Source organism: Squalius cephalus (assembly GCF_949319135.1).
Source record: "Squalius cephalus genome assembly, chromosome: 1".
In the NCBI taxonomy this organism is placed as follows: Eukaryota; Metazoa; Chordata; class Actinopteri; order Cypriniformes; family Leuciscidae; genus Squalius; species Squalius cephalus.
This window is the reverse complement of record NC_137122.1, coordinates 57,844,280-57,872,271: the sequence shown is the minus strand read 5'-3', so window position 1 is coordinate 57,872,271 and position 27,992 is coordinate 57,844,280. Positions and strand designations below refer to the sequence as shown.

The 27,992-nt window shown below is 37.7% G+C and overlaps 2 protein-coding genes across 2 annotated transcripts in view; one reads left to right on the top strand and one right to left on the bottom strand.

Annotated features, from left to right (window-relative positions):
- LOC307160368 (5-hydroxytryptamine receptor 3A-like) overlaps positions 1-7,042 on the bottom strand; it is a 41,654-nt gene extending 34,612 nt beyond the window's left edge. Inside the window, exon 1 of the mRNA XM_079874439.1 lies at positions 6,888-7,042. Within this exon, the coding sequence (XP_079730565.1) occupies positions 6,888-6,971 (84 nt within the window). The 5' untranslated portion in view covers positions 6,972-7,042. The remainder of the gene's footprint in view (positions 1-6,887) is intronic.
- Positions 1-8,586, top strand: part of myadml2 (myeloid associated differentiation marker like 2) — a 235,087-nt gene extending 226,501 nt beyond the window's left edge. The window contains exon 2 of the mRNA XM_079874504.1: positions 8,577-8,586. The gene's annotated coding sequence lies outside the window, so the exon portion shown is untranslated. The remainder of the gene's footprint in view (positions 1-8,576) is intronic.
- The last annotated feature ends 19,406 nt before the right edge of the window (positions 8,587-27,992 follow it).

Below are 27,992 nucleotides of genomic sequence, written 5' to 3'. Positions count from 1 at the left end.
GATACGGTGTTAACCATTTAGGCTGTGAGTGCTTAATTTCCCCAGTAACTCACAACAAAGATGAAAGACTTATTTTTTGTTTAATAGAACAAAAGGAAAGTGACTGTCACAGCCTTTGTTTGGGGGACATTCAGAAAACTCACAGCCATAAATGTTACACTGCAGAACACTACAATCAGACCTCCATGCTCTATATGATGTCTATTAAGACTGATGTTTCACTGGAGAATGAAAATGTGCCAATTTTCTCACACACTGTACAGTGTGTACACAACACAGGGACAGAATAGGACACGGTTCAGTGAGGGCCCTGGAAAGAACTGATGCAACAGGCGTCGGGGGCCAATCCAGGGTGAAGACAACCTCATAGGCCTTTCCCCATTTAGTCCATCCTTACCTCACTTGTCCATTAGGTGTCTCAAATCAATTAAGAAATAGGGAAAGAATGAAACAACAACACTAGACTCTGAAAACGCTACAACCCTAGTGTTTGGACAAATACTGCTCTGTCGTCTTTTGTTTTCTTTCTTCCTCTGTGCAGATAAACACTTGATGGCTCTCCTGAGACCCATAGGCAAAGACCTCCTCACCTGTATATGAAGCCACAACCTCAAGAAAACAATTAGACCCACTGCCGAGCCAACCAACACAGAAGAAAAATACACAACGCAGAGACATACAAAACCTTCAGTCATCCATCGACATGATCAAGACTACAAGCCTGCACCATTGCATGAGTGCTGCACCGGGTTAATGTCAAGTTAACCAACAAGCAATCTTGATCTTTCAACAAAATTACACACCAGATGACTGAAGATAATTCTTCATGGTTCAGAAACTTGTTCACGAGAATAAAAAAATAAATAAAAAAAAAACACAACGCAGAGAAATCACGGACCCTAATCGCATGTTCGTTTCTGTGTCAACATGCAAGTACAGAAAATCAACACAGAACATGTGCGACTTATGGAAGAATGAAGTCCATGCATGAATACTGCTGGTCTGCCGTTTCTTTGTTTTATTGGCCCTCATTTATCAAAAGTGCGTACACCAAATTTCCAGCGTACACCTGGCGTACACCCAAAACCACGGTGACTTTGAGATTTATCAATATGGACTTTGGCGTACGGCACGCTCAAATCCTACACCTGCTCAGGAGGTGGTGTACGCACGTTTTGAGTGCGGGAATGCGCAGAAAAACAATTCCTAACACCACAAAACGCACTGACAAACTAAAAGATATGATATATTATGACCCACTGTAAAAAAAACAACAACATAGTAATTATCAACTTCAATGTTTATTTTTGTGCAACATGGACTTCAATGATTAATTTGTGTGACTTTACCAAATCATTTGATTTGTAGGCATATGTATTCCTTCAGTTGCGAGCCTGTGCGCTTTACCTGACGTTTCAAGCCTTGTTTATACTTTCGCCTGGCTCCGCAGCGCGAGTCTCCGCAGACTGCGCGCGCACCTCCCCAAACTGACGAGGCGTTTATACTCGACGCGCTCGCCGTTGTACTATTCTTTGAAACGATGGTTAGGCAGGGTTAGGCCCGGCAGGTATGCACGGACTGGGTTTAGTAATGAAAGGCTTTCAATGACCAAAAAAATAATTCAGACTGACAAAATAATAAAAATGCCATTCTTCTTCTTTTAAATAATAATAATACAAATAATAATAACGACATTCTTCTTCTAAATAACAATAAGCGTCATTAATAATAAAAATCTGGAAATCAATTTTGTTTCTTTCCACTTCTCTGGTTTCGCTTTCTCTTTCTCAAAGAAGTTTCTCTTTAATTTGCCGTCTTCCGTGTGTCCATGGCGTAAAATGAGGGCGTGGGGGGAGCGGAAACTTGAATATATAGGGGCGTGTTATTCTAATGACGATCGATTTCAGCCGCAGCATTTATCAAGGGCAGGTATTGCGTACACCAGAATTTCAAAGGTACGCACAGCTTCATAAATCAGGCGATGAGAGGAGTGTAAGCATAATCTTACGCCAATATATACGCCCGTTTCTACGCAAGATTGATAAATGAGGGCCATTGTGTTACAGGTATGTGTGCATGCCATGATGTCTTCACAAGCAGCACCCTGGTATAAAACATCACCTCAGATTTCCATGAACAAACCTCATGAGGGACGAGTCATCAGAGCGACTCTACGTGACAAATGGACTCTACAGGAAACAGACTTCACAGCTATTCAGGCGCCATGGACTTTCAAGACTTCCACTCTTATGCTACATGGTTTTCTGTGTAATCATGTAGTTTATACGACATTTTACACCCTGCGTCGTATGTGTCAACAGTTATGGTTTTGAGAAGAACTATGACACTGATGTAAATCAAGGACACAACACAGAATAAGTTATATGTGCCTGTGACGATCACCAGTTACAAGAATTAACTTTTAAGTGTCTAAATTTGTATTTTGTGAGAGTTTTTAAGAACTCTCAAAGGGGGAAGTGTTGAATTACATATTTTATTAAATGTTTAATTTAGTTTGCAACAGTAAAAGTTGAGTATATTGAAGTTAGCATTTTAAGGTTAGGTTAGGATAATGCTATCAACAGTTCCTACCAGCCCTGTTTTCTCTATTGTGTTTTAAATGAGTCTTTAATGGCTCTAGCCAGTAGCTCCAAGACGCACCCTTTGTCTTAAATGGCTCTGGGATGGCCCGTGGAACCAGAGTTTCCTGGCCAGTATCAGCATTTGAATAGGTATGCTGATTAAATTGATACTGGTAAACACGCTGGGGTCTGGGGCGGGTTCCTTAACTTGTATACCTAATTTGCATGCTTTGTTCAACCTCAATGTAAATCCCTCCCCCTTAATGTCTATAAATTTGCAAGGCAACTCTCTTGAGTTAGTCTTGATGATGATGATGATGAACTACAGACTACTTGGAAGAATAAATCTCTTCTGCTTATAAGATCCATCTCAAGTCTCCTGGTCTCTGCTTTGAAGAAAGAAAAACTTTACAACAGGTAGATAACGGTCGTTAAGGCACCAGTGCCGTATTAGCACCGGGTCTGTCTGTAGCTACCCAACCCTAGCAACGACGACGCTAGCAAAGCAAAGCCAGTCCTTCACTAGCCTATAGTTGGTCTCTTTTTTTATTACTTATTTCTCTGCATTGAGTGACAACCCTCTCAAATATAAGACACACAAACAGAACAAATAAAAGTCTCAGATTCACTGTCTGTAAATTCTTGCTTGCTTATTGTAACATGATAGCAACCCTTCTGCTGTGATAATGCAATCTCAACTACGCTATCAATTTCAAAGTAGCCGTCATGAAGAAAACTGTTAAGAAAAATGACGGAATAACTGATCGCCATAACGATGGCTTACAATTTGAGATTTTCTCCTTCAGTGATTCTGCTTGTTATCATCAGGTGTCTTCAATAATGCTCAATCATCACTCAATTAATCACTTAATTATCTCATTAACTTCAACAATCTTGAGTGTAGTTCTACTGTTTCTCTTTCCTTCAGTGATTCTGCTTGTTAAAGGAATACTCCACCGTATTTTCATATTAAACTATGTTATTCCCTTAACTAAGACGAGTTGATACATACCTCTCTCGTCTCGGTGCGTGCACTAAATCGCTCTGTCTTGCGCGAAACTTTTTTAGCACTTAGCTTAGCCCAGTTCATTCAATAGGTGCCAAGCAGAGAAGCAACAAAACACCTTGACGTTTTCCCTATTTAAATACAGTTACTCGAGTAGTGTAACTCGACCTAGGACGGTGACACAAAACAAAACGTTGCGCTTTTCTAAGCGTGTAAAATGGATAACTATATTGTATGGCGGAGTAATATCTTCACTTGTGAAAAATCCTCTCACCGGCCCCCGCTCCCTCTGGTGAAGATATTACTCCGCCAAGAAGAAGTGCTTACAAGCACTTGCTATGGTATTCCGCCATACAATATAGTTATCCATTTTACACGCTTAGAAAAGCGCAACGTTTTGTTTTGTGTCACCGTCCTAGGTCGAGTTACACTACTCGAGTAACTGTATTTAAATAGGGAAAACGTCAAGGTGTTTTGTTGCTTCTCTGCTTGGCACCTATTGAATGAACTGGGCTAAGCTAAGTGCTAAAAAAGTTTCGCGCAAGACAGAGCGATTTAGTGCACGCACCGAGACGAGAGAGGTATGTATCAACTCGTCTTAGTTAAAGGAATAACATAGTTTAATATGAAAATACGGTGGAGTATTCCTTTAACAACAACAGGTGTTCATCACTAATGCTCAATCATCACTCAATTGATCACTTAATTGTCTCATTAACTTTAACACTGCTTCAGTGTTACTTTAACACCATGTAGAGTGGGACCATATGTGCTCTGAGCAGTGTTAATTTAACACTGGGGAATTTACTGTGTAGAGTCATTCTCCAGCAGAGTGAGCAGACCTCATCCAGTGCCTAAGGAAGGAGCTAAGTTCCTTGGAGAAAACTCCTTTATATTTAATTGAAAACTTTTGATATGTTACTGCCAACTTAGAGAAAAAACATGAATAGGCGACATGACGTTAAAATATGAGTGTTAAATTAACACTCAAGAGTCTTAAAGTTAATGATATAATTAAGTGATTAATTGAGTGATGATTGACCATTATTGAAGACACCTGATGTTAGCAAGCAGAATCACTGAAGGAGAAAATATCATTTTTAAGACGCCGTTATGGTGATCAGTGTTTGCTTTAGTTGGGCTCTTGACCCTTAAATCATTAACTTTAGATTTTGTTTGGCTGTTGTATCTGAGTTATAACTGCCAGATGAACAAAGAGAAAAGTTGATCAGGTGGTGTTGGTTATGTTTTGACATAATCATAAATTGACCTGAATCACTGATCTCATTTAGAATCTAATCTCTGACTTAAATGTATATTGTTGATTACAGCATCACTGTGATTCTACAGCAAATGATTTTCAACATTTTCAATATAATCCAAAAATTTGTAAAAGTTGTTCTGATCAAAAGACTTTTAAAAATACTTTATGAAGAAACACTGACATCAATAATCAGCCTGTGAATCTCAACAATGGTGTCAATAATAAAGCATGTTGCAGTGCATTCTGGGTGCCACCAATCACAACTCATTCATGGCTCCCATCATGCATTGCGGTATGAATAAATTATGATCTGAATTGTCTTACTAATTTCCTTTCCCTAATTGAATATTCTGTTTGTCACCATTGTTGAGATTCATACACTGATTATTGATGTCTATGTGTACCTAAAAGAAATATTTGTTTTGTCAGATCAACTTTTAAGAAATTCTTTAGATTATTTAAAAAATTCTGGATCTTATGCTGTAGAATCACAGTGATGCTGTAATCAACAATATATGTTTAAGTCAGAGATTAGACTTTAAATGAGTAAATCAGTGATTCAGTTCAAATTATGATTAAGTCAAAACATAACCAACACCACCTGATCAACTTGTCTCTTTGTTCATCTAGCCATTATAACTCAGATACAACAGCCAAACAAAACCTAATGTTAACAGTTTAAGGGTCAAAAGACCCAACTAAAGCAAACACTGATCACCATAACGGTGTCTTAAAAAATATATTTTCTCCTTCAGTGATTCTGCTTGTTAACATCAGGTGTCTTCAATATTGCTCAATCATCACTCAATGAATCACTTAATTAGCTCATTAACTTTAGCACTCTTGATTGTTAATTTAACATTCATATTTTAACACTTTAACACTCTTGAGTCTGGAGCCAAATAAACTCCCAGTAGAGTTCACTTAACACTGGAGTTTTTGCTGTGTTATAATGATTTAATATAAGTAAATTGACTTACAAAACTTTTATTTCCTTTATTTCAAGGCTACTCAAATATAGTGATAAGTTAACATCTACCTTAAATGATTAAGGTATCATTAAAACCTTAAAAAAAACTTTTATTTTTTTATTTTTTACACATTTTGATATTGTACCTTAACCTTTAAAAGAAACGGTATATATTTGTACCTTTTAATGCTTGGGGACATATATGTACCTTGGGGGACAGAAATGGACTCCTGCTGTACCCCTATTTCTGACAGTGGATATGAGTCCACACTCAAGAGTGTAAAGTGTTAAAATATGAGTGTTAAATTAACATTTCGGCTCATATTACTAATGCGTTAAATAACAAAAAAACTATTTGCGCTATTGACTTTAGACCAGGTTTCAGTTGGTCAATAGCTCAGTCTATTTCAGTTGCCTCAAAATAGCAACGCACCAACAATGCGCCTGAACACACCTCTTTTTAAGGCCAGCAGCCCATAGGCGAACAAATGTGCTCAACTGCATTTGCTATTTAAACAATGTGGCACAGGACGTGAAGATGATACTTGCATCAGGCTGAAATTAGCAAAACACACTTGCGTAGCACCTAGTGCCGCATTTCACCGGGTGCATGATAGGGCCCTACTACTACTACTTCTATGAAAAGTCATGATTCCGACAAAAAAAACGTCTGCATGTATCCGAGTACATAAGTTTAATTTTGAATCAGGTAAAAACTGGTAGAACGGTAAGTTGTTGAACTTTAAAAAAGAGAAGAACGTGACAGCAGCTAAAAATGAATTTGACTTTACAAACATTTGACATATTAAATAAATATTATTCAGTGTCTATTTCAATGCACAGCAGTTTTTTTTTCACATAGACTAATGCTCTTTTCTAATGCAAACTGTTATTTTTTTTAATTAGGGTAATGACATTAACATTTTACTTCTACTCAGCCAACAGCAAGAAGGCAGAGGCTCGCAATATGGGGGGATGAAGAAGAGATGGACACCATAAGTATCAGAAGAATAGCCTTTACATCCCATGACCTGAATGAGAAGATAAATCATGTTGTACTCATACCACATTTATGATGGAGGACACATATAGGTCCACATAAATGACAATAAAATTGTCCCATAGCCTCTGGGGTTGTCTGTGAGTCATCTGAGTGTCGTTCTGGTCCAAACCGAGCTGTTGAATAATTGCCTCAAGAGCTGCAGCATAAGCTGCACTATTACAGCTGTCATCATAAACATCAGCATCAAACACCCAACCTGTGAAGACTTTTTGTTATGAAGTGCCATTTAAACAATTTTTAGTTACTGTTTCTAGTTACACATCACTGTACCATACAGTGTATAAATAAATAAGTACAGTCAACTTTTAAGTGTTTAAATCATCTCAACTTAAATTACATTAAACTGACTTGTTTAACCTTGTACAACTTATAGAAAAAGTAAAAAATTGCTTAACTTATTTTGATGAGTTAAAACAAAGTAAAAACATGTTGTCATAACTTATTAGTCATATAATTTTGTTACAGAGCAGAATTGAGTTCTTTCATCTTTTTGCACTTGAAAGGACAAATACACATACAATTATGTCAAAACGTCTGTCTTGACAAGTATTCTCATAAATACAGTTGATTATGTCTTACATCTATTGTCGCCCAGATAGCAACCTTGTTTTGGCCCAGATCCGGCCTACATCTGGAACATGTGGAAAGATGATCTGGCCCACATGCAGCGTGGAATGTTCACTTGGGCGGACCGCTCCTGTTTGCCAGATCTGGGCCACAAGCAGGCCATAGCAATGCCACATGTCAGCCAAGAGCAAAGAAATAAACCAGAACTGGACCTTATCTGAGCCACAAAGTCTGTGTATATTAAATATGGAGTCATCTCAGCCTTAATAAGCCTGTTAACAAGCGGATCACAACATGATTATGTCTAAACATAACCAACACCATCAGATCACATTGTCTCTTTGTACATCTGACTGTTATAAATCAATAACAGCAGACAAGCAAAATTTTAAGTATATAAGGGTCAAGAGCCTAACTAAAGCAAATACTGATCACCATAATGGTGACTTACAATTTGTGATTTTCTCCTTCAGTGATTCTGCTTGTTAACATCAGGTGTCTTCAATAATGCTCAATCATCACTAAATTAATCACTTAATTATCTCATTAACTTCAACACTCATATTTTAACACTTTACACTCTTGAGTGTGGACTCATATACACTCCCATGAGTGTTAATTTAACACTGGAGTTTTTGCTGTGCAGTCTGCAGTGCGTTTCCCAAAACCATAGTTGCTAACCTGTTAGCAACTTAATTGGTTGGCAATGGGAAATTGCAGTGCAACCAACAAAGTTGCTAACTTAGTTAGCAACTATGGTTTTGGGAAACGCACCCCTGGTTAGTAATAAGTGAAGCTGGTAATGCTGTTTGTGGAGTTGTTTAATCCTCCTCTGCTGAGATCTTCACAGATTTAATGTCTTCTTTTCTCTTCAGTTGATTTCATCTAAGGCTGTGTCTGAAGTCAGTTGTATTTCTTGTGTTTCTGCTCGTCTCTTTTTCTGTTCTCTTCTTTCCTTCAGTGATTCTGCTTGTTAACAGGCTTATTAAGGCTGAGATGACTCCATATTTAATATACACAGATTTTGTGGCTCAGATAAGGTCCAGTTCTGGTTTATTCTTTGCTCTTGGCTGACATGTGGCATTGCTATGGCCTGCTTGTGGCCCAGATCTGGCAAACAGGAGCGGTCCGCCCAAGTGAACATTCCACGCTGCATGTGGGCCAGATCATCTTTCAACGTGTGCCAGATGTAGGCCGGATCTGGGCCGAAACAATGTTGCTATCTGGGTACCCTAAATCTAACGAGACCAATTTTATGATTTTTTGACAGTTTGTTCAGAAGTTATAAGCAAAATTAGCAATTTTTCATATCTCCGGACCAGTAGGTGGCGCTGCGCCGAAACGCAGCAAGTAGCCTCAGGTCATGCTTGTGAGTACATGTACCAAGTTTGGTCTGAATACGATAAACCGTTGCAGAGATACAGCCTTACGGCTGTTTTTTGCAAGCACTATGTAAAATTTGTTCATGCATTTATCGAAAATGCTTTGACGAATCAATTTGAATTCCATATCTTTTTGTCACCACTGCCTGAAGATGATCTGGTTACATTTTTTGTGCAAATTGGACAAACCGTCTAGGATGAGTTTGAAAAAGTAGCTTTTTTGGAAAATTCAAAATGGCGGCCATATTTTTATGACGGAAAATGACGTCATAGGGTGCAATCGAATCGACATGAGCTCAGGAATTAGAGGAAATAATCATTTTGGTTGATTGGCCTTACGGTTCAAAAGTTATTGAGTGAATATGAGTGAAACTTTGGACAGGTGGTGGCACTAGAGGGAATGACTTAGACACATCAAAATTGGTGTATTTAATGTTGGGACTGTCCTCTATCAGAATGTCAAACCATTACAACTTTCCCGCAATTGGTTCTATCGGCTGCCGTAGACTCCCAGTCGGAAGAAAAAGAAGAATAAGAACACTAACGATTACAATAGGTGCCTCTGCACCTTTGGTGCTTTGCCCCTAATTATACATCTCCCAAAACTCATTTTCTTTATCATGAATTTGTAATATAAGCTTTTTCCTGTCAATCATACCTGTGCATGGGTTACTGCTGTTTATAGGGAGGCTTGGGACTTTTGCATTATATCCAATCTTGCATGAGCAATTATAACTCCCAACAGTGTTGTTGCAGATTGAGTTTGGACCGCAGACCTCTGATCTCTCAACACATTCATCCACATCTTAATTAAAAGAAAGTTATGGAAAAAAGAACAGTTTGGGTCACTCATTCATACCTGAATGTCAATATATTCTTTGGCATCTTTACAACAGAATGCTTTATTTACAAAAACATTATATCCAAAGAAAAAGAATTACATGGATAAACTCATGCTAATTATTCAAGATTAGAGTAAACAAAAATATAAATATAAAATGTACCTCTACATGTGTTATTTTTGCTGATGGTGAGATTTGAGTTTGTTGCAGTGAATCCATCTAAACATGAGAAATTGTAACTTCCTGTTCCATTTGTGCAGTTGGGGTCTGGACCACATATAGATGGACTGAACAGATATTCATTTATATCTAGAGGGGAAAATAATTTAAATTTGTATTAATACATACAATTATAAACATAAAACATGAAAGACAAATGGTCTCTCACAACATAATAACTATACAAGAAGAATACGGATTGAGAAAGTATATCAACATTTATTTTTAAACAAACGACTACAAAATTAAGATTTTGAAAATCAGCATAACAGAAACAAACTAACAAATATAGCTACAAGCAGCAATTATCGGGGCCAAGCAGAATAAGACGACAAGACAAAGCTGAAAGAGTCAGACCAACTGCAACAATGAGCAATTAAAGACATTTAAAGAGGATTTTAGGCGAAATGGCTGAAAAATCATATAAACAGTAATTAAAAATATGATTTAATTGATTATCACTTTTGACCAATAGGTGGCGCAGTTACAAAACTGATGTGATGTGGTCAGAGTGAAGTGACAATGACATACAAAGTTTGGTGTCAATATGTCAAGGCATTGCAGAGATAAAGTCTGAAAAGTGCTTTTAGCATCATGCCTCAACTTTGCTGCTGCGCTATACGAAAACTGTTTCGTCTATCAACACGAAATCCATAACTTTTAGTTGGCACAGTCTGGAGATGATACGATTCGATTTTGGTGACAATCGGACAAACGATCTAGGAGGAGTTCGAAACAGTAAGTTTTGAATGAAAATCAAGATGGCGGACAGGAAGTTCGGCCAAATAAGGTAAACTTGGTATCCATGTTCTCGGCTTGACCCAAGGAATCTATTAAGACCAGTTGCATTTCAATAGCCAGATTTATTCAAAAGTTATTAGCCTTTTTGGAAATGTTGTTATAACTTTTGAAAGTCAGTCTGGTTAGTAATAAGTGAAGCTGGTAATGCTGTTTGAGGAGTTGCTTAATCCTCCTCTGCTGAGATCTTCACAGATTTAATGTCTTCTTTTCTCTTCAGTTGATTTCATCTGAGGCTGTGTCTGAAGTCAGTTGTAGTTCTTGTGTTTCTGCTCGTCTCTTTTTCTGTCCTCTTCTTTCCTTCAGTGATTCTGCTTGTTAACAGGCTTATTAAGACTGAGATGACTCCATATTTAATATACACAGATTTTGTGGCTCAGATAAGGTCCAGTTCTGGTTTATTTATTTGCTCTTGGCTGACATGTGGCATTGCTATGGCCTGCTTGTGGCCCAGATCTGGCAAACAGGAGCGGTCTGCACAAGTGCCATCATTCCACGCTGCATGTGAGCCAGATCATCTTTCCACGTGTGCCAGATATGGGCCGGATCTGGGCCGAAACAATGTTGCTAGCAGTTGAGCTAATGGTTTGTCAGAGCTGCATGTACTTTACATGTGCATTGACTTGAGAAGTTTAATTCTCATACCTAACTTAAAGCTGCAGTCCGCAGTTTTTCCTCTTTGTCGCCATTTCTGTTCGAAATCTGCAATTGCAGTTATTTGTGGAATTATCAACTTTACGTGGGTTGTGCCTCGGCACGGCACAGCGCGGATAAATCCAATGTTTTGAGGAAAATGTGGCTGTCAGTCGCCGCCGGTGTGGATACTGTCATTCGCAATCACAGATTCTACTTTTTGGAAGTATGACCAACATAAGAATTTTCACCGGAAAATGTCATCTGAACAAGTAAGTAACATCCACTTTTGTTCTGACCAACTAAGGGGGAAAAAGCATTGCAGTAAATCGTGCCGATTAAATCTAACGATTGCTTATCATATCACGTCAAACCGTGCAAATTATACTTTGTTCTCAAATTGTTAATGTTAACAACATCAGCATTGCCTGACTACATTTATGCCCTTCCTATATGTATCCTTGTTTTCGCATGGGCTCGGTTGCAGTCTCTTTTTTTCTCCTAAGTCCGCAGTCTTTCGCTTTTGTTCGGGTGAATCTCCAGCTGTCTCTGGTGATTGTTGTTTGAACCTCTCTGGATCCGCCATCAAATTGATAAGTTTAGTTATATCAAGTGCTGTGAGAAAAGTGTATAAATCTCTACCTCCAACATCCTCACACTCATAGCCTACTAGCCGAGACTCCTTCTTGTACAGATGTGACTTAATGTGTACAGATGTGACGTAATGACGCAAAGACATGCTCGAATTTCCCGCGAAAATCCACCAGTACCACTGGAATTAAAAACATTATTACAAGCTTAGCGTTTTGAATCGAGCTAAGGCAAGCAGATAGATTTGAACACTGGCTGGTTATGTACTTGCTCAATTTATTTTGGATCATTTTTAACCCAAAACAGCTAAGGACTGCAGCTTTAATAAAACAAGCTGTGTTATAATTATCTTGAGACTTTATGCAGGTGCTTTCTTTTGTTGCATGCACTGCCAGTAAGTCTCAAAACAATTTTTTTTTCTTTAAATATTGTAGCAACAATGACATCTGCTTTTACATTAAGTGGATCATGTGATGGCAAAACACATCGTCTTTGTCCTTGCTGGTTAATAATTTCCCCAGAGGGACATTTGAGTCACAAAGAGGACCCTGTTTTGAGAATCCCCTCTGAAACCCCCCATGCCTTTGAATCACGTGACGAGCCTCAAAGACATTCCAGAGCACACACACACCCACACACACACACCCCCACACACACAAAACATCCTTTGAGTGCAACTTCAAGTAGAAATATGGCTCTTGAATGTATACCTTCCGATATGCATGTGTGATTAGCTTTGCTTTATAATAGAGGTGTGGCTTGCTAGAGTAAAATCTTTAATTCTGAAGGTTCAGTGAAAGAAAATCACTCCATAGTGTCTTGTAACTCGACCTGGTTCGATCTGGTAACCTGGTCATAAACTTTTATGGCCCCAAAGCTGCATCTCATCCAGGTACTCTGCAAGCCAACATTCCAACACATTGACACACATGGAACTTTTCATGGAACTCTTCAGAAAAAACTCTTCAAATGTTTGATACATATTCCTTTGTTTCCCAGGTGCCTTCACTTGCCATAACGGAAACACTGACAATTTTATTGTGTGTTTAATCAAACTTTATATGTGTGTAATTCTGCATATCTCCTGTAACTTCGCATTTCTACAACCTTCATGTGATGTGTTTGATATCTCTGTAATTCTCTCAATCTAACAGAGTCGAATTCCAATAGCAGAATGCAGCAATATACATTGTTTACACAATTCATATTTCTGGAACCGAAAGGCTTAAGTCAATCGTCACTGTAACTCGAGCCAGGAGATCGTTCCAAACGAACAAAGGGATCTTCCCGCTAGAAAAATCTCGACAGCTGATTCGTCCTTTCCGAAGAAGGGGACGGTACATGGGACACTGATAAAAGTCCAAACCTTCAGTTTCCTCTCTCTCTCTTCTCCGGTCGCTCTCATCCCTGACCTCTCACCCTTCCTCCTCTTCTCCCCGGCGCAGCGCTTCTCCAAGGAACATCTGAAGAAGGCCCTAGCCTTCTCTATCGAACGAGCACATGTTCGAGTCGTAGCTGCGTCCTTTGCAACGAAGATCCTGCAGCCTCTCCCTTCCCGGGAGACGAATCTGAACTTTCTCGGTAATATTACATTCAGTGAGCCTTTCAAGCTTACCGCGGCACCAGAAGACGCAGCAGAAACAGGATCGACACTGTCCACGCTGTCCTGCCTCAGCCTCAGCCTCACCAGAAAGAGCACAGAAACTCGCAAGTATATTATCTGATAAAAGCTGTTTCCAGGTGTCTCGCAAACCTAGGTTTCTGTATGTAATAATTACTAGCTTTTCCCTTCTCTCTATTTCTTTCTTTCTTTCATTTCATTCTGATCATGCTATGTTTTATGTTTTGGTTCGGTTAAGTGTTTGTTTGTTTATTGTTTGCATTTTTTCGTACGTTTATATTTGTAGCTCATATAATCTCTAGTCTTACATTTATTAAAATCCATGGAATACTTTTCACTGTCTCTGTGTTTGAAAGCCTACCTTATAAGTCAATGAATCTTAAAAGATCTAAGCTACAAGCTCGATAGTAGACTACATTCAGTAGTTTTAATTAATAAACTCAGAAAGTTTAATGTTCGTGGCCAGAGCATAAACTTTCTTGGAGTTTGTAAATAGATACCCTTTCTTAACTGTGATAATCTTACATTTATTCACTGGATGAATGATGGATGATCAGACCAGTTACAGAACAAGGTAATCTCGATAATTGATAAAGTAAATGTACATGCGATTTCTGAATTATTATGACCACGAGTTATGATTATTAATATTTCCAAAATTCCCTATATCCTTGAGCTAATTCACATTGACCCAGAGTCGTAGTCGCTACAATATTAATTTTGTACTCAATAAATACACTCACTCACACACGTGCATTAACTAATGCTCAAGTTGAACACAATTCTATCGAAAAACCAATATTTAAAAGTATTGACTTACAGATTGAGGCCAGGAAAAACAGTAGTAGATACATGGTCGCTAAAGAAAACAAAATTCCAAGTGTTGAGATACTTCTACTGTATGAGGATTCACTCCTGAACAGATGTCTGTCGTTTGCTCATATGCACTGTGCAATAAACATGCATCTCGCCAAATATAACTAGATTTTTTATTTATTTATGATAATTCAGTGAGGTTGGCAAATAGCTCCTGGGGACACACATAATAGGAAAGGCATTATAATGCTTTAAAAATATAAATAGTCTTAGGAACAATCCAACTGCAATATGAAATGATATTCCTCAGGGACACAATGTAAATTTCAATTTGTTAAATATACTTAAATATATTTAATGCCTTTTTTATGCCTTCTTTTTATGTGTGTGCATTTCATTTAACACCCTTTAATGTGCACACTGAGCAGTGTTCATTTCATATGGGCAAACCCACAGCAAAATCCCCAGTGTTAAATTAACACTGCTCAGTGTTTATATAATCAACACTCTGTTATAAGTAACACTGAAGCAGTGTTAAAGTTAATGAGATAATTTAGTCATTAATTGAGTGATGATTGAGCATTATTGAAGACACCTGATGTTAACAAGGCGAAAAAATCACAAATTTAAGTCACCATTATGGAGATCAGTGTTTGCTTTAGTTGGGCTCTTGACCCTTACATTTTTAACTTTAGATTTAGTTTGGCTGCTGTAACAGGGTTATAACTGCCAGATGAACAAAGAGAAAAGATGATCTGATGGTGTTGGTTAAGTTTTAACATAATCATTTTTGACCTGAATCACTGAACTCATTTAGAGCCTAATCTCTCAGTTAGATTTACTTAATTGATTACAGCAGCACTGGCCTTGTACAGTACAATATTTAGCCTTTTAGATGTAATCCAATGGATATCTTAAAGTTGTTCTGAAACCGGGAGGAGCCAGTTTCATATGACTTTTAAAGGTGACTGAGGTGATCATGAATTAGTGTACAGTTAATAGCAAATTTTTAATGGGGCTGGGTGGAAATTTAGGGTGGTTAAAGCCCTCCTAAAATCTTTAACGAGCATTATCATTAGCTGATGTTTTATCTGAACTCTGACTGCTATTGTATGGCAACTGCGATACGCAAACGCCGTCCCTGAGTCACTCCGACTCGAAATAAACCAATATCTCTAAGTATGTTACTCCAATAAATCCAACAGTTCACTGAACCGAGACATGTTGTGCTGAGACTGAGAGAACTCAGTGATAAGCAAGAGCAGTTGATACTGAGCATGCGCGCACTACCGAACGTACAGGTACAGCGATTCTCGGATCACCAGTACAGAACCGAGAACTGTTTATTTATAGCTGATGAGCTGAGCATGTGCATTTTTTCTGCCAACTGCATGCTGTGCTGATATTTGAGCACAGGTGAACCGAGGACTTAAAGGGGTGGTTGATTAATATTTCACTTTTATAACTTTAGTCAGTGTGTAATGTTGCTGTTAGAGCATAAACAATAAACAACATCTGCAAAGTTACGAAGCTCAAAGTTCAAAGTAAAGGGAGATATTTTCTTTTAAAGAAATCATTTTTTAAGGACTACAACAAACGGCTGGTAGGGGCTACACGACATTCCTCCCGGGTTAGTGACATCACAAACCCTAAAATTTACATAAACCCCACGATTTATAGATTATCAAGACAGAATATGCTAATCAATGACAAGAAGACATCTACACATAAGATACATAAATTCATCAACTAACCATTCAGAAATGTTGCCTACATGTTGTCATTTTCTTGAGTCTCTCCATCTTTGTCTGACTCCGGTTTGAACATAAAAAGCTAAAAGTTTTATACATTTTCAGGACACAAGCTGTTGTAGCTCTGCCCCCTGTGCATTATACCTTCCCTTTAAATGAGGGGCTGAATTCGGCGAAATGTAAGTTTATATAATAACAAATAAAATAAAATTGATGAAGACCATTTATTCACTTTATATCTTTAAGACATGTAAAACATCCGTGTTTGCACATAGGCTACAGGGTTCATTTGCAAACGTAAACTTAAGAAACTTATCCAAGATGATTACGACAATGAGTACTATTATTTAATTTAAGTTATGATTACAAATGCCTTTTTTATTAAATGTATTTTTATCCACCGGGATGATAGAATTGATGTCATTATGTGAAGACGTATAAGAACTGGTGAACCAGTCCACAGAAAAGAACTGGACTTCCCATCACTACGTTACGACAGCCAAAATAAATGTAACGATTAATATAATTTAAGGGTGAAGAGCCCAACTAAATCAAACACTGATCACCACAATGGTGACTCAAAAATATTTTCTCCTTTGGTGATTCTGCTTGTTATCATCAGGTGTCTTCAATAATGGTCAATCATCACTCAATTAATCACTTAATTATCTCAATAACTTTAACACTCTTCAGTGTTCATTTAACACTCATATTTTAACACTTTAACACTCTTGAGTGCAGAGCCAAATAAACTCCCAGAGTTTGTGTTACGTTACTTGAAGAATGTTTGTTCATAAGAGAACTTGCCAGAATGTTGGTCAAAAGTTACACTTTTGAGTCAAAAAGTTCAAAGGTTTAGATGATTAAACTCTCTCTGTCTCTCTGGTATATTTTTCCCTCAGAATGTCTTCATCTGACCGATGTTTGGATATTTATCTGTTTACCTGCCAGGCACGGTGCCAGAGTTTCACTAAAGCTGCCATGGAAGTCTCTGCATTTGTGTTTGAACACAGACACAATACCTTGAAATTTGAGAGTATCAGTTGAATTCAGTTTAATTCATCCCATTGTCTGTTTTTTATCCTCCGAACTTGCTGTGATCAACAAACCTTTTGTCATTGAATATGTTTGTATAACTTTAACACAATGCCAATATCGTGACAGCATCCTGCATTTATTATAGTGGTGATCTCCCTGAAGCAATGCAGATTCTCTTTATCTTCCCTGAACCTGAATGACCAAACCACTACATTACATTAAACTGACTTAAAAAATTAGCTGAATATTGAATAACTTATAAAAAAAAGTTGAAAATAACTTATTTTGATGAGTTAAAGCAATGTAAAAACATATGTTGTCATAACTTATTGTTCATATAATTTCCTACAGTGTTCATCCTAAAGATATGCTGGGGAACCAGGTACAAAAGCACTTCCACAAAACATCTTCTGTATGTGCACTGTACCCAGTCAACACTTTGTGATCTCTCCATATGATAGTGATGTTACGTATGACACTGAAGCTTCGATGCGCGTATCACACAAGCGACACAATTTCTAGTGAGCCCCATATCGCCCCATATTGGGTGTATTGGTTTACTAGAGTCACGTGATCGACGACAAAGAAGCCTCACTTTCTGTCCAATCACGTGCGCGTTTCGCTTTGGGTGTCAGAAGGCTCGAACTCCAGATCGTATTTAACGAGTCATTGTTGCCTCAGTCTGGTCGATGGGTTTGTGAGGAGAGTGCTGTACTTTGAAAGTTAATCAATATATTACATTTAAATAACAAAAAAAATATTTTTCACTACTTAGGCTATTATTTTTAGTTGTTGTGTCTTTTTGTTTTTGTAAAATCTTTGCACTTTTGGTGACTTACAGAGACAAACATACAGAAAGAGAGAGAGAGAGAGAGAGAGAGAGAGAGAGAGAGTGAGAGAGTGAGAGAGAGGAGAGTAGGCCTACATTAAATCTTATTGAATCATATAAGCTTATATTATATTTTATTGTCACACTTTAATGGGAAAATTTATTTATTTAATGAACAAATCAAACACAAACATGTAAGGATTTTATTTGTACACATAACATTGAAACTATGGAGTGTGTTGTGGTTGCTTCATCTGCCAGAGCTTCTAACACAGGCTTCTGGCTGCTTTATTTTGAATAAGCACCAGATGGCGCTGTTCTCGACACTCTCGAAGCTTTGAATCTTTTCCCGGAACAGTCAGGGGAAAGCCTCAGTGATTCATGAGGCTTCATTTACCCATCCCTACCATATGATCACAATGTGAGTTCACAGTGAGCTAGAAATGTGAACTCACAGTGCACTCACTGTCTGCTCATATTATGGCCACAATGTGAGTCACCCCAACTAGAAATGTTATTGGACGTGGACTCCAACATCACTCAGACGCAGAGGTGTAAAGTCCAGGAATCAGAAAGTAGAAGTGCTGCCGTATGTTTATTCCACCCATGAACTCAGTCAGCTGATTTCACTAATTAGTTCTGTCTCCTGGCTGAGGCCCCGTTTACACTTACATGGTTATTTTGAAAAACGGAGACATTTCCCTTTGGTTGTGCCCCTCGTTTACACGCAAACGGAGAATTGGCCTCTGAAAACGATTGTTTCTAAAAACGCCCTGATTGGGCTTGACCCAGCGGACACCTTGATGTCAATTTAACATCAATATGACATCAACATTGATGTCAAAATTACGTCACGAAATAGGTAAAAAATGAAAGTCATATTGACGTCAAAGTGTCGATGTCAATTTGATGTCAAGATTTTGACCTCTGCTGATGTCATGCTTTGTTGGGATTTGATGTAATTTCAACATTTATTTGATGTCAAGATGTCCTTTATATTATTTGATAAACAACATTGTTGTCATGCTGTAAAATTAAATGGCTTCTATTATAAAACAATATTAAAACCACAAGTCCTATACAATCAAAGCATTAGACAATAAATAAGATCAGGGATTCAGGCACTTACATGATAATAACGTCATCATCATCAATAAACAGCCAACATCACCTGATCTCATTTTCTCATGGCTTTTTTAGCTACAACACATGTGCTTTATAAACACACAATTATAGCAGCCAGAGAATTTTTTATATTAAAATGTCAAGAGTCAAAAGCACAACTAAAGCAAACGCTAACCACCATCATGGTGACTTTACAATACAAAATATTATTTCTTTAAACCGGAAATTAAATAAAGTAAATCTGGTTAGCTTTAAGTGAAGCTGGTAATATGTGTACGGCCATGCATTTCTCCTTTTTGTTTGGTTTATTCCAACCAAAATTCAATGACTGCCCAACGTTGGAGCTTGACGTCAAACAAACATTGGATTTAGACGTCAACCTGATTTTCATTTTCAACCAAAATCCAACGTCTGACCAACGCTGTAGTCTATATCCTGTGCCTGCTGGGATCAACATCATGACATCTTGACATCAAATAAATGTTGAATTGACATCAAATGCTAACAAAACATGACATCAAAACAACATCAAAATGACATCAGCAGAGGTCAAAATCTTGACATCAAATTGACATCGACACTTTGACGTCAATATGACTTTCTTTTTTGACCTATTTCGTGACGTAATTTTGACATCAGTGTTGCCCGCTGGGGAGCTTCTCGTTACACTGCCACCTAAAGGTTTGGCATGCTCTTGACGGCATATACATGGGTTTGTGTAAACGAACACTTTTCTGAAAACGGAGAGGGTGAAATGTCCATTTATGAAAATAACCGGCCACGTGTAAACGTAGCCTGAATTAGCAAATCCAGGTGATTGGAACAAAATACTGAGGAGGACTTTTACTTTCTGAACCTGGACTTTACACCTCTGGCCACAAGTCAGCCAAGAACAAAGAAATAAACCAGAACTGGACCTTATCTGAGTCACAAAGTCTGTGTATATTAAATATGGAGTCATCTCAGCCTTAATAAGCCTGTTAACAAGCAGAATCACTGAAGGAAAGAAGAGAACAGAAAAAGAGACAAGCAGAAACACAAGAACTACAACTGACTTCAGACACAGTCTAAGATGAAATCAACTGAAGAGAAAAGAAGACATTAAATCTGTGAAGATCTCAGCAGAGGAGGATTAAACAACTCCACAAACAGCATTACCAGCTTCACTTATTATTACTAACCAGACTGACTTTATTTCTGTCAGACGTCTACAGAAGTTTTTATTGAGAATTAACAGAGGTTTAACTCTAATGTGTTTCATTTGATGTCACCATAACAGTGATTAGTGTTTCCATTAGTTGGGCTCATACATATACATATATACATACATACATATATATATATACATACATACATGCATGCATATATACTTACATACATGTATATATATATATATATATATATATATATATATATATATATATATATATATATATAGATAGAAATAAGGAGCTTCACGCAATGTGTGCTAAAGGTGGATTCCATCTGACCAAATGGATGAGCAACAGTTGGGAGGTCTTGAATTCCATACCAGAAGAAGACAGGATGAAAGAGGTGAAGGACCTTGACTTGAATCATGTTGTGCTTTTGATGGAAAGGGAGTACAGTGGTGTGCCGAATCTGACACCTTCAGATTTAAGGTAGTAATAAAGGACAGACCTTTTACCAGAAGAGGGATACTTTGCCATATATGAACCTCTCTGACTTTTGTCTCCAGTAGTTCTTTCCGCAAAGAAGATGCTTCAAGATCTTTGCAGGGAAGGTGTTGGATGGGATAGTGTTATACCCATCAAATATGTACAAAGATGTACACATCTTTTGTGAACATTAATAAAGAGCTAACTCTGAACAAACAAAGTTACTGAAAAAAATTGTTCATAACAGAGAACTTGCCAGAATGTTGGCCAAAGTTTTAAACTTTTGAGTCAAAAGTTTAAAACAAATTTTTAGATGATTAAACTCGATCCAGAATGTCTCTCTGGTATCTTTCTCCCTCAGAATGTCTTCATCTGTCCGGTGTTTGATTATTTTTTTCTGTTTACCTGCCAGTCACGGTGGCAGAGTTTCACTAAATATATGGTAAACACACAGGTTTGCAGGTAAACACACAGACACAATACCTTGAAATTTGAGAGTATCAGTTGAATTCCTCCCATTGTCTGTTTTTTTTCTCTCTGAACTTGCTGTGAACAACAAATGTTTTGTCATATTCCTTGGTAGGATTATATATTTATATGGAATATGTTTGTATAACTTTAACACAATGCCAACATCGTGACAGCATTGTGCATTTATTATAGTGGTGGTCTCCCTGAAGCAATGCAGATCCTCTTTCTCTTCCCTGAACCTGAATGACCAAACCACTACACCACTACTACATTACATTAAACTGACTTATATGAAGAAATTAGATGAATCTTAAATAAAAAAAGTTGAAAATTACTCAACCTATTTTGATGAGTTAAAGCAACGTAAAAACATGTTTTCATAACTTATTGATCATATATTTTTTTTACAGTGTTGATCCTAAAGAGATGCTGGGGAACCGGGTACAAAAGCACTTCCACAAAAAGTCCTTTTGCACTGTAAAAAGTGAACATGTGCAGTTGTTGCTGTTGTTGCTTAGTGTTTCTAAAAGATTCAACCTACTCATTCCAATTTTGTTGTTCTAACTTAATTTAATCAGTTTTATGTAACATAAAACAAGGGAATGCTGCTTTAACTTAATTGAGTTACATTGACCCAACATATAATTCCAATTAAAGCTCAGGATGGACACATTCGACACATGCACACCTACCTCTCGCTTATCAACGAATTTTGCTTCAATGAGAAATTGTGATTTGGAGTTATTAAATAAATGAAGTTGCATCAAAGTGAAAATCACAATTGACAGCGCTGCTCTTCACCATGGTAACCACAACATTCAATAACTCTCTTGGACTCTAAATGTCCAACTGAACATTAAACATTAACATAAATGGTAACACTTTATTTCAATGGTCCACTTTAAACATTCTACTAACTATAAGTAACTTTGCAACCACATGTCAACTAACTCTCATTCGACTATTAGTAGACGTCTGCTTAATATCTGCTAACACTTTATTTTGATGCTCAACCAATAGAGATTCTACTGACTATAACAGGGGTCTCAAACACGGGCCATTTACGTCCCAGCAAATCCTTTTCCACAAAGCCAAAAAGGATGCTGATGCTGCAGTTGAAGCAAGTTATGTGGTGAGTGAGTTGATCGCTAAAGCAGGAAAGCCATTTACTGAAGGGCAGTTTATGAAGGATTGTATGTTAAAAGTCGCTGAGATTCTATGTCCAGAAAAGAAGGGCTTATTCAACAATCTCTCTCTATCTGCAAACACAGTGGCCGAGCGGAGTTGTCGAGTGACATTTATGATCAATTGTGCAGCAAAGCTAGAGTCTTCACTGCGTACTCTTTGGCGCTCGACGAAAGCACAGACAAAACAGACATTGCACAGCTAGCCATTTTCATCAGGGGTATTAATGAACAATTTGAAGTGACGGAGGAGTTGTTAAGTTTGTGTCCAATGCATGGCTGTACTACAGCCAACGATATATTTCAGCAGCTGTGCGACGCGATTGAGCGCGCTGGATTGCCGTGGAACAGACTGGTGGGCATTACCACTGATGGCGCCCCATCTATGACAGGCAAAAAAAACGGACTGGTAGCGCTGGTACAAAGAAAGTTAGAAGAGGAAAATGCAGATCCAGCAGTTGTTCTGCACTGCATTATACACCAACAGGCTCTGTGCAGCAAATGCCTGAAATATGAACATGTCATGTCTGTTGTCCTGAAATGTGTCAATTACATCAGGTCGAGAAGTTTACAGCACCACCAGTTTCGAGCCTTTTTAGAAGAAATTGAGTCAACATATGCCGATGTACTTTACTTTACTGAGGTGCACTGGCTCAGCAGGGGGAATGTCCTGAAGAGATTTTTTGACTTAAGAGCAGAGGTGAAGAGATTCATGGAAGATGGCAGAATGGATGTTCCTGAATTTGATGATCCTAAATGGGTCATGGACATTGCATTCTTAGTGGACATAACACAGGAGCTGAACATCCTTAACTTGAAGCTCCAGGGTCCTGGTCAGCTCATCACAGCAGCATATGAAAGTGTGAAAGCTTTCTCCACAAAGCTGAGATTGTGGAAAACTCAGCTTTCTGCAAAAAAACCTCAGTCATTTCACTACATGCAGATCTCTTGTGGAGGAGGGCACAGCATTCAGTGTTGATGAATATGCCTCTGCTATTGATAACCTACTGGAGGAATTTGATCGGCGTTTTGCTGACTTCAAGTCACACCATGACACTTTCCAGCTGTTCGCAGATCCCTTCTCAACTGACGTGGAGAGTGTCCCAAGTGTGTTGCAAATGGAGCTTATTGACTTGCAGTGCAACAGTGAGCTAAAAACTCAATTCAGAGAGGCACAGGGAAAAGCAGACAAGACTGGACAGTTTCTGAGAGAGTTACCTCCATGCTACCCAGAGCTGTCCAAAGTGTTCAGTCGGGTAATGTGCCTTTTTGGAAGCACATATCTGTGTGAGAAATTGTTCTCAACTATGAACTTCAATAAATGCAAGTACAGGTCCAGGCTTAGTGATGCCCATCTTGAAGCTGTACTCAGGGTTTCAACTGTGACCTCCATCAGGGCAAACGTGGCTCAGTTGTGTGAGCAGAAGCGCTGCCATGTGTCTGGCAAGAAATAGAATAGTGTGCAAATGTATTCAGGGATTGCATGAGTTCACTGCAATGTTGTTAGTTCAGTGCAATGTTTTGACAAGTTATTTAAGTTAAAGGGGGGGGGGGGGGGTGAAATGCTCATTTTCACTCAATCTCCTGTTAATCTTGAGTACCTATAGAGTAGTATTGCATCCTTCATATCTCCAAAAAGTCTTTAGTTTTATTATATTTCTAAAAGAAAGATAGGCTGTACCGAGTCTTTCCGGAAAAAACCGAGCGGCTGAAGGCGGGCCGTGTGGGCGGAGCTAAAGCTGTGCTAACGCGCCGAGCTAACAACACAGAGACATTTGAAGCAGTTTTACTCACCGCCCGGTTCCAACGCACGACCGTGAACCTTTATCATTGTGACTGCTCGATCCTTAAGCATTAGACGATCTGCAAATCCGTCGATCTGGGCTTTGTTTATAAAACAATCATCGTCGAAATGCAGGGATCAAACAGTCTTGCACAACCTCCGTTGATGCTCTGGAAAAACAAACTCCATCCACTGGTCCCTTAACGCTGGGTTCTTTGGGAATCTGTGCAGGGTTGTCTTGCCCTGGCAACCAAAAACCCACTTCTTTGGTGACATTGACTTCCCTAAAGCCGAGCACAGCGCTTTGATGGGTGTACTGCTTTCGCTCTCTCGCTCTGGTCTACGGTTGCGCGCGCGCCCGCATCCTTCCGGAGAAGTGCCCTTAGGACCCATATAAGGAAATTCCGCTACATCTGACGTCACAAATGCCCATACTCGAAAAAAACTTTCCGAAACTTGTGACAAACCGGAAGGAGTATTTTTGGAACAGAAATACTCCTTCAAACGTACAACTTAATTTTTGAAACTTTGTCCATGTTTAGCATGGGAATCCAACACAGCAAAATCCCCAGTGTTAAATTAACACTCCTCAGTGTTTATATGTGTCCACACTACAGAGTGTTAAAATTAACACTGAAGCAGTGTTGAAGTTAATGAGATAATTAAGTTAACACTGAAGCAGTGTTGAAGTTAATGAGTTAATTAAGTTAACACTGAAGCAGTGTTGAAGTTAATGCGATAATTAAGTGATTAATTAAGTGATGATTGGCCATTAGTGGTGATGACACCTGATGATAACAAGCAGACTCACTGACGGAAAGTGAAACAAGAACAGAAAAAAGAGAAACACAAGAACTACTGACTTCGAGCCATTATTGCACTTATTATTTTACCAGTTTGACTTTATTTCTGTCATACATCTACACACGGTCTTATTTAGACTTAACAGAAGTTTAGATGGTAATGTTTTATGGAATGTTTCGTTTCATGTCACCATTATGGTGGTCAGTGGTTGCTTTAGTTGGGCTCTTGACACGTTATTATTTAACATTAGTTGTTCTCTGACTGCTCCAACTCTGTGTTTATAGAGCATATGTGTTGTGGGAAGAGAAACTGTGACTTTGGCTGTGTTTTCTGAAAACATCGCAAGCCTAATTTGGTCGTATAGACCATTTGTTGCAGTTGGTCTGCGATTAAGTTAGGCTTAAGATGCTTTTAGAAATGCAGCCCTGGTTATGTTTCGATGATGAAATTACTAGTGACCTGATTCAATGATGTCACCCAGCATTATAAACTGATTATCTAATTGTTTTATTAATTTTTCACTACAATAGTTACTTCCAGCAATGTTTTAAAGATCTGAAGGATTTAAAATCACACACTGACATCAAGAATCTACATATGAATCTCAACAATGGTGACAATCAAACAAATGCTTAATGTTGCAGTGCATGATGGGAGCCACCAATCAGAACGCATCAATGGCTGACATCATGCATTGCAGCATGAATAAATTATGCAGCTGAATTGTCCTGTAATTTTCATTGTTTTTTCTGTTGGCTTTTATTTTGCTATTGTTTTGTTCTGACTTTAGTAGCTTGTTTTGTGATGTTCAGAGTTGATCTGTTTGTCACTAGTTTGTTTATTGTCACCATTGTTGAGATTCATATGCTGATTCTTGATGTCTGTGCGTTTAAACACAATAACTTCTTTGCTCAAAGTATTTTCAAAATTTTTCATATTGCTGTTGGATCTCAAACTGTAGAATCTCAGAGCTACAACCACCAATACTAAAACAAGACATCAAGTATATAGTCAAAAATTTAGACTCTGAATGACATCAGTGAATCAGGACACTACATGATGATAATATCATTATCATCAAAACATATTGTGAGCAGGTCATGTTTTCTCTTGCAGTAACAAATGTGCTTTATAAACACAGAGTTGAAGCAACCAGAGAAAAACTAATATTAAAAAATGAAAAGAGTCAAGAGCCCAACTAAAGCAAACACTGACCACCAAAATGGTAACTTGAAAAGAAAAATTCCATAAAATATTACCGTCTAAACTTCTGTTGAATCTCAAGAACTTTTGTCGATGTATGACAGAAATAAAGTCAAACTGGTAATAAGTGCAACAATGTGTAATGACTGGAAGTCAGTTGTAGTTCTTGTGTTTCTCTTTTTTCTGTTATTGTTTTTTCTCTTTCCGTCAATGATTCTGCTTATTAACATCAGGTGTCACCACTAATGGCCAATCATCACTTAATTAATCACTTAATTATCTCATTAACTTCAACACTGCTTCAGTGTTAACTTAATTATCTCATTAACTTCAACACTGCTTCAGTGTTAATTTTAACACTCTGTAGTGTGGACACATATAAACACTGAGGAGTGTTAATTTAACACTGGAGATTTTGCTGTGAACTCTTTAACAGTGTAAAAACTCAGTATGCATGGATAGCATTTCACCCCCCCCCCCCCCCCCCCCCCCTTTAAAGTAAAGTAAGGGAAAAAAGGTTGCACTAACTGTTAAAATTATATTATATATTGTTAAATATATGTTTAATATACTGATGTTTACATTTTTTTTTTGTTAAGTATGACACAAATATGTTAGTTACATAATCTGAAGTAAATGAGAGCTAACATTTCAGCAAGTGAAGTAAATTTCCAGAAAAATATTGCGCTTTCTTGTTGTGCTTGAATGTTAAAATGGCCCTCCTATGAGCTTTCGTTCACAGCAGTGGCCCCCAGCCAATTTGAGTTTGAGATCACTGGACTATAAGTAACTTTACAACTCCTTTTCAACGTATTTTAACCTTAACCCAAACACACAGCAAAAACTCCAGTGTTAAATTAACACTCCTGGAGTTTATATGAGTCCACACTCAAGAGTGTAAAGTGTTAAAATATGAGTGTTAAATTAACACTCAAGAGTGTTAAAGTTAATGAGCTAATTAAGTGATTAATTGAGTGATGATTGAGCATTATTGAAGACATCTGATGTTAACAAGCAGAATCACTGAAGGAGAAAATCTCAAATTGTAAGCCAGCGTTATGGTGATCAGTGTTTGCTTTAGTTGGACTCTTGACCCTTATATGTTTACTAATTTTGCTTGTCTGCTGTTATTGATTTATAACAGTCAGATGAACAAAGAAAACATGTGATCTGATGGTGTTGGTTATGTTTTGACATAATCATGTTGTGATCTGAAAAACGAAACTTATTGAGATTTTGAAGAGTTTGTTTTAACTTGCTAATTATAGCAGCTCTGTGATTCTACAGCATATGATTTGCAGTATTTTTAACATAATCCAAAATATTTAATAAACATTGTTCTGATCAAAAGACTTTCAAATGAATTGTTTTAATAATCAATAATCAGCCTGTGAATCTCAACAATGGTGACAATAATAAAGCATGTTGCAGTGCATTCTGGGTGCCACCAATCAAAACTCATTCATGACTCCCATCATGCATTGCGGTATGAATAAATTATGATCTGAATTGTCTAATTTCCTTTTCCTAATTGTATATTCTGCTCGTCACCATTGTTGAGATGCATAGACTGAATCTTGACGTCTGTGTGTGCCTAAAAGAAAGTTGTTGTTTTTTTCAAAACAACTTTTAAGAAATCCTTTGTATTATATCTACAATTCTGGATATATATATAGAATCACAATTATGCTGTAATGTAATCAACAACATAAATCTAAGTCAGAAATAAGGGTCTTAATGAGTATCAAGTTCAAATGATGATTGTCATAACATAACCAACACCATCAGATCACTTTTTCTCTTTGTTCATCTG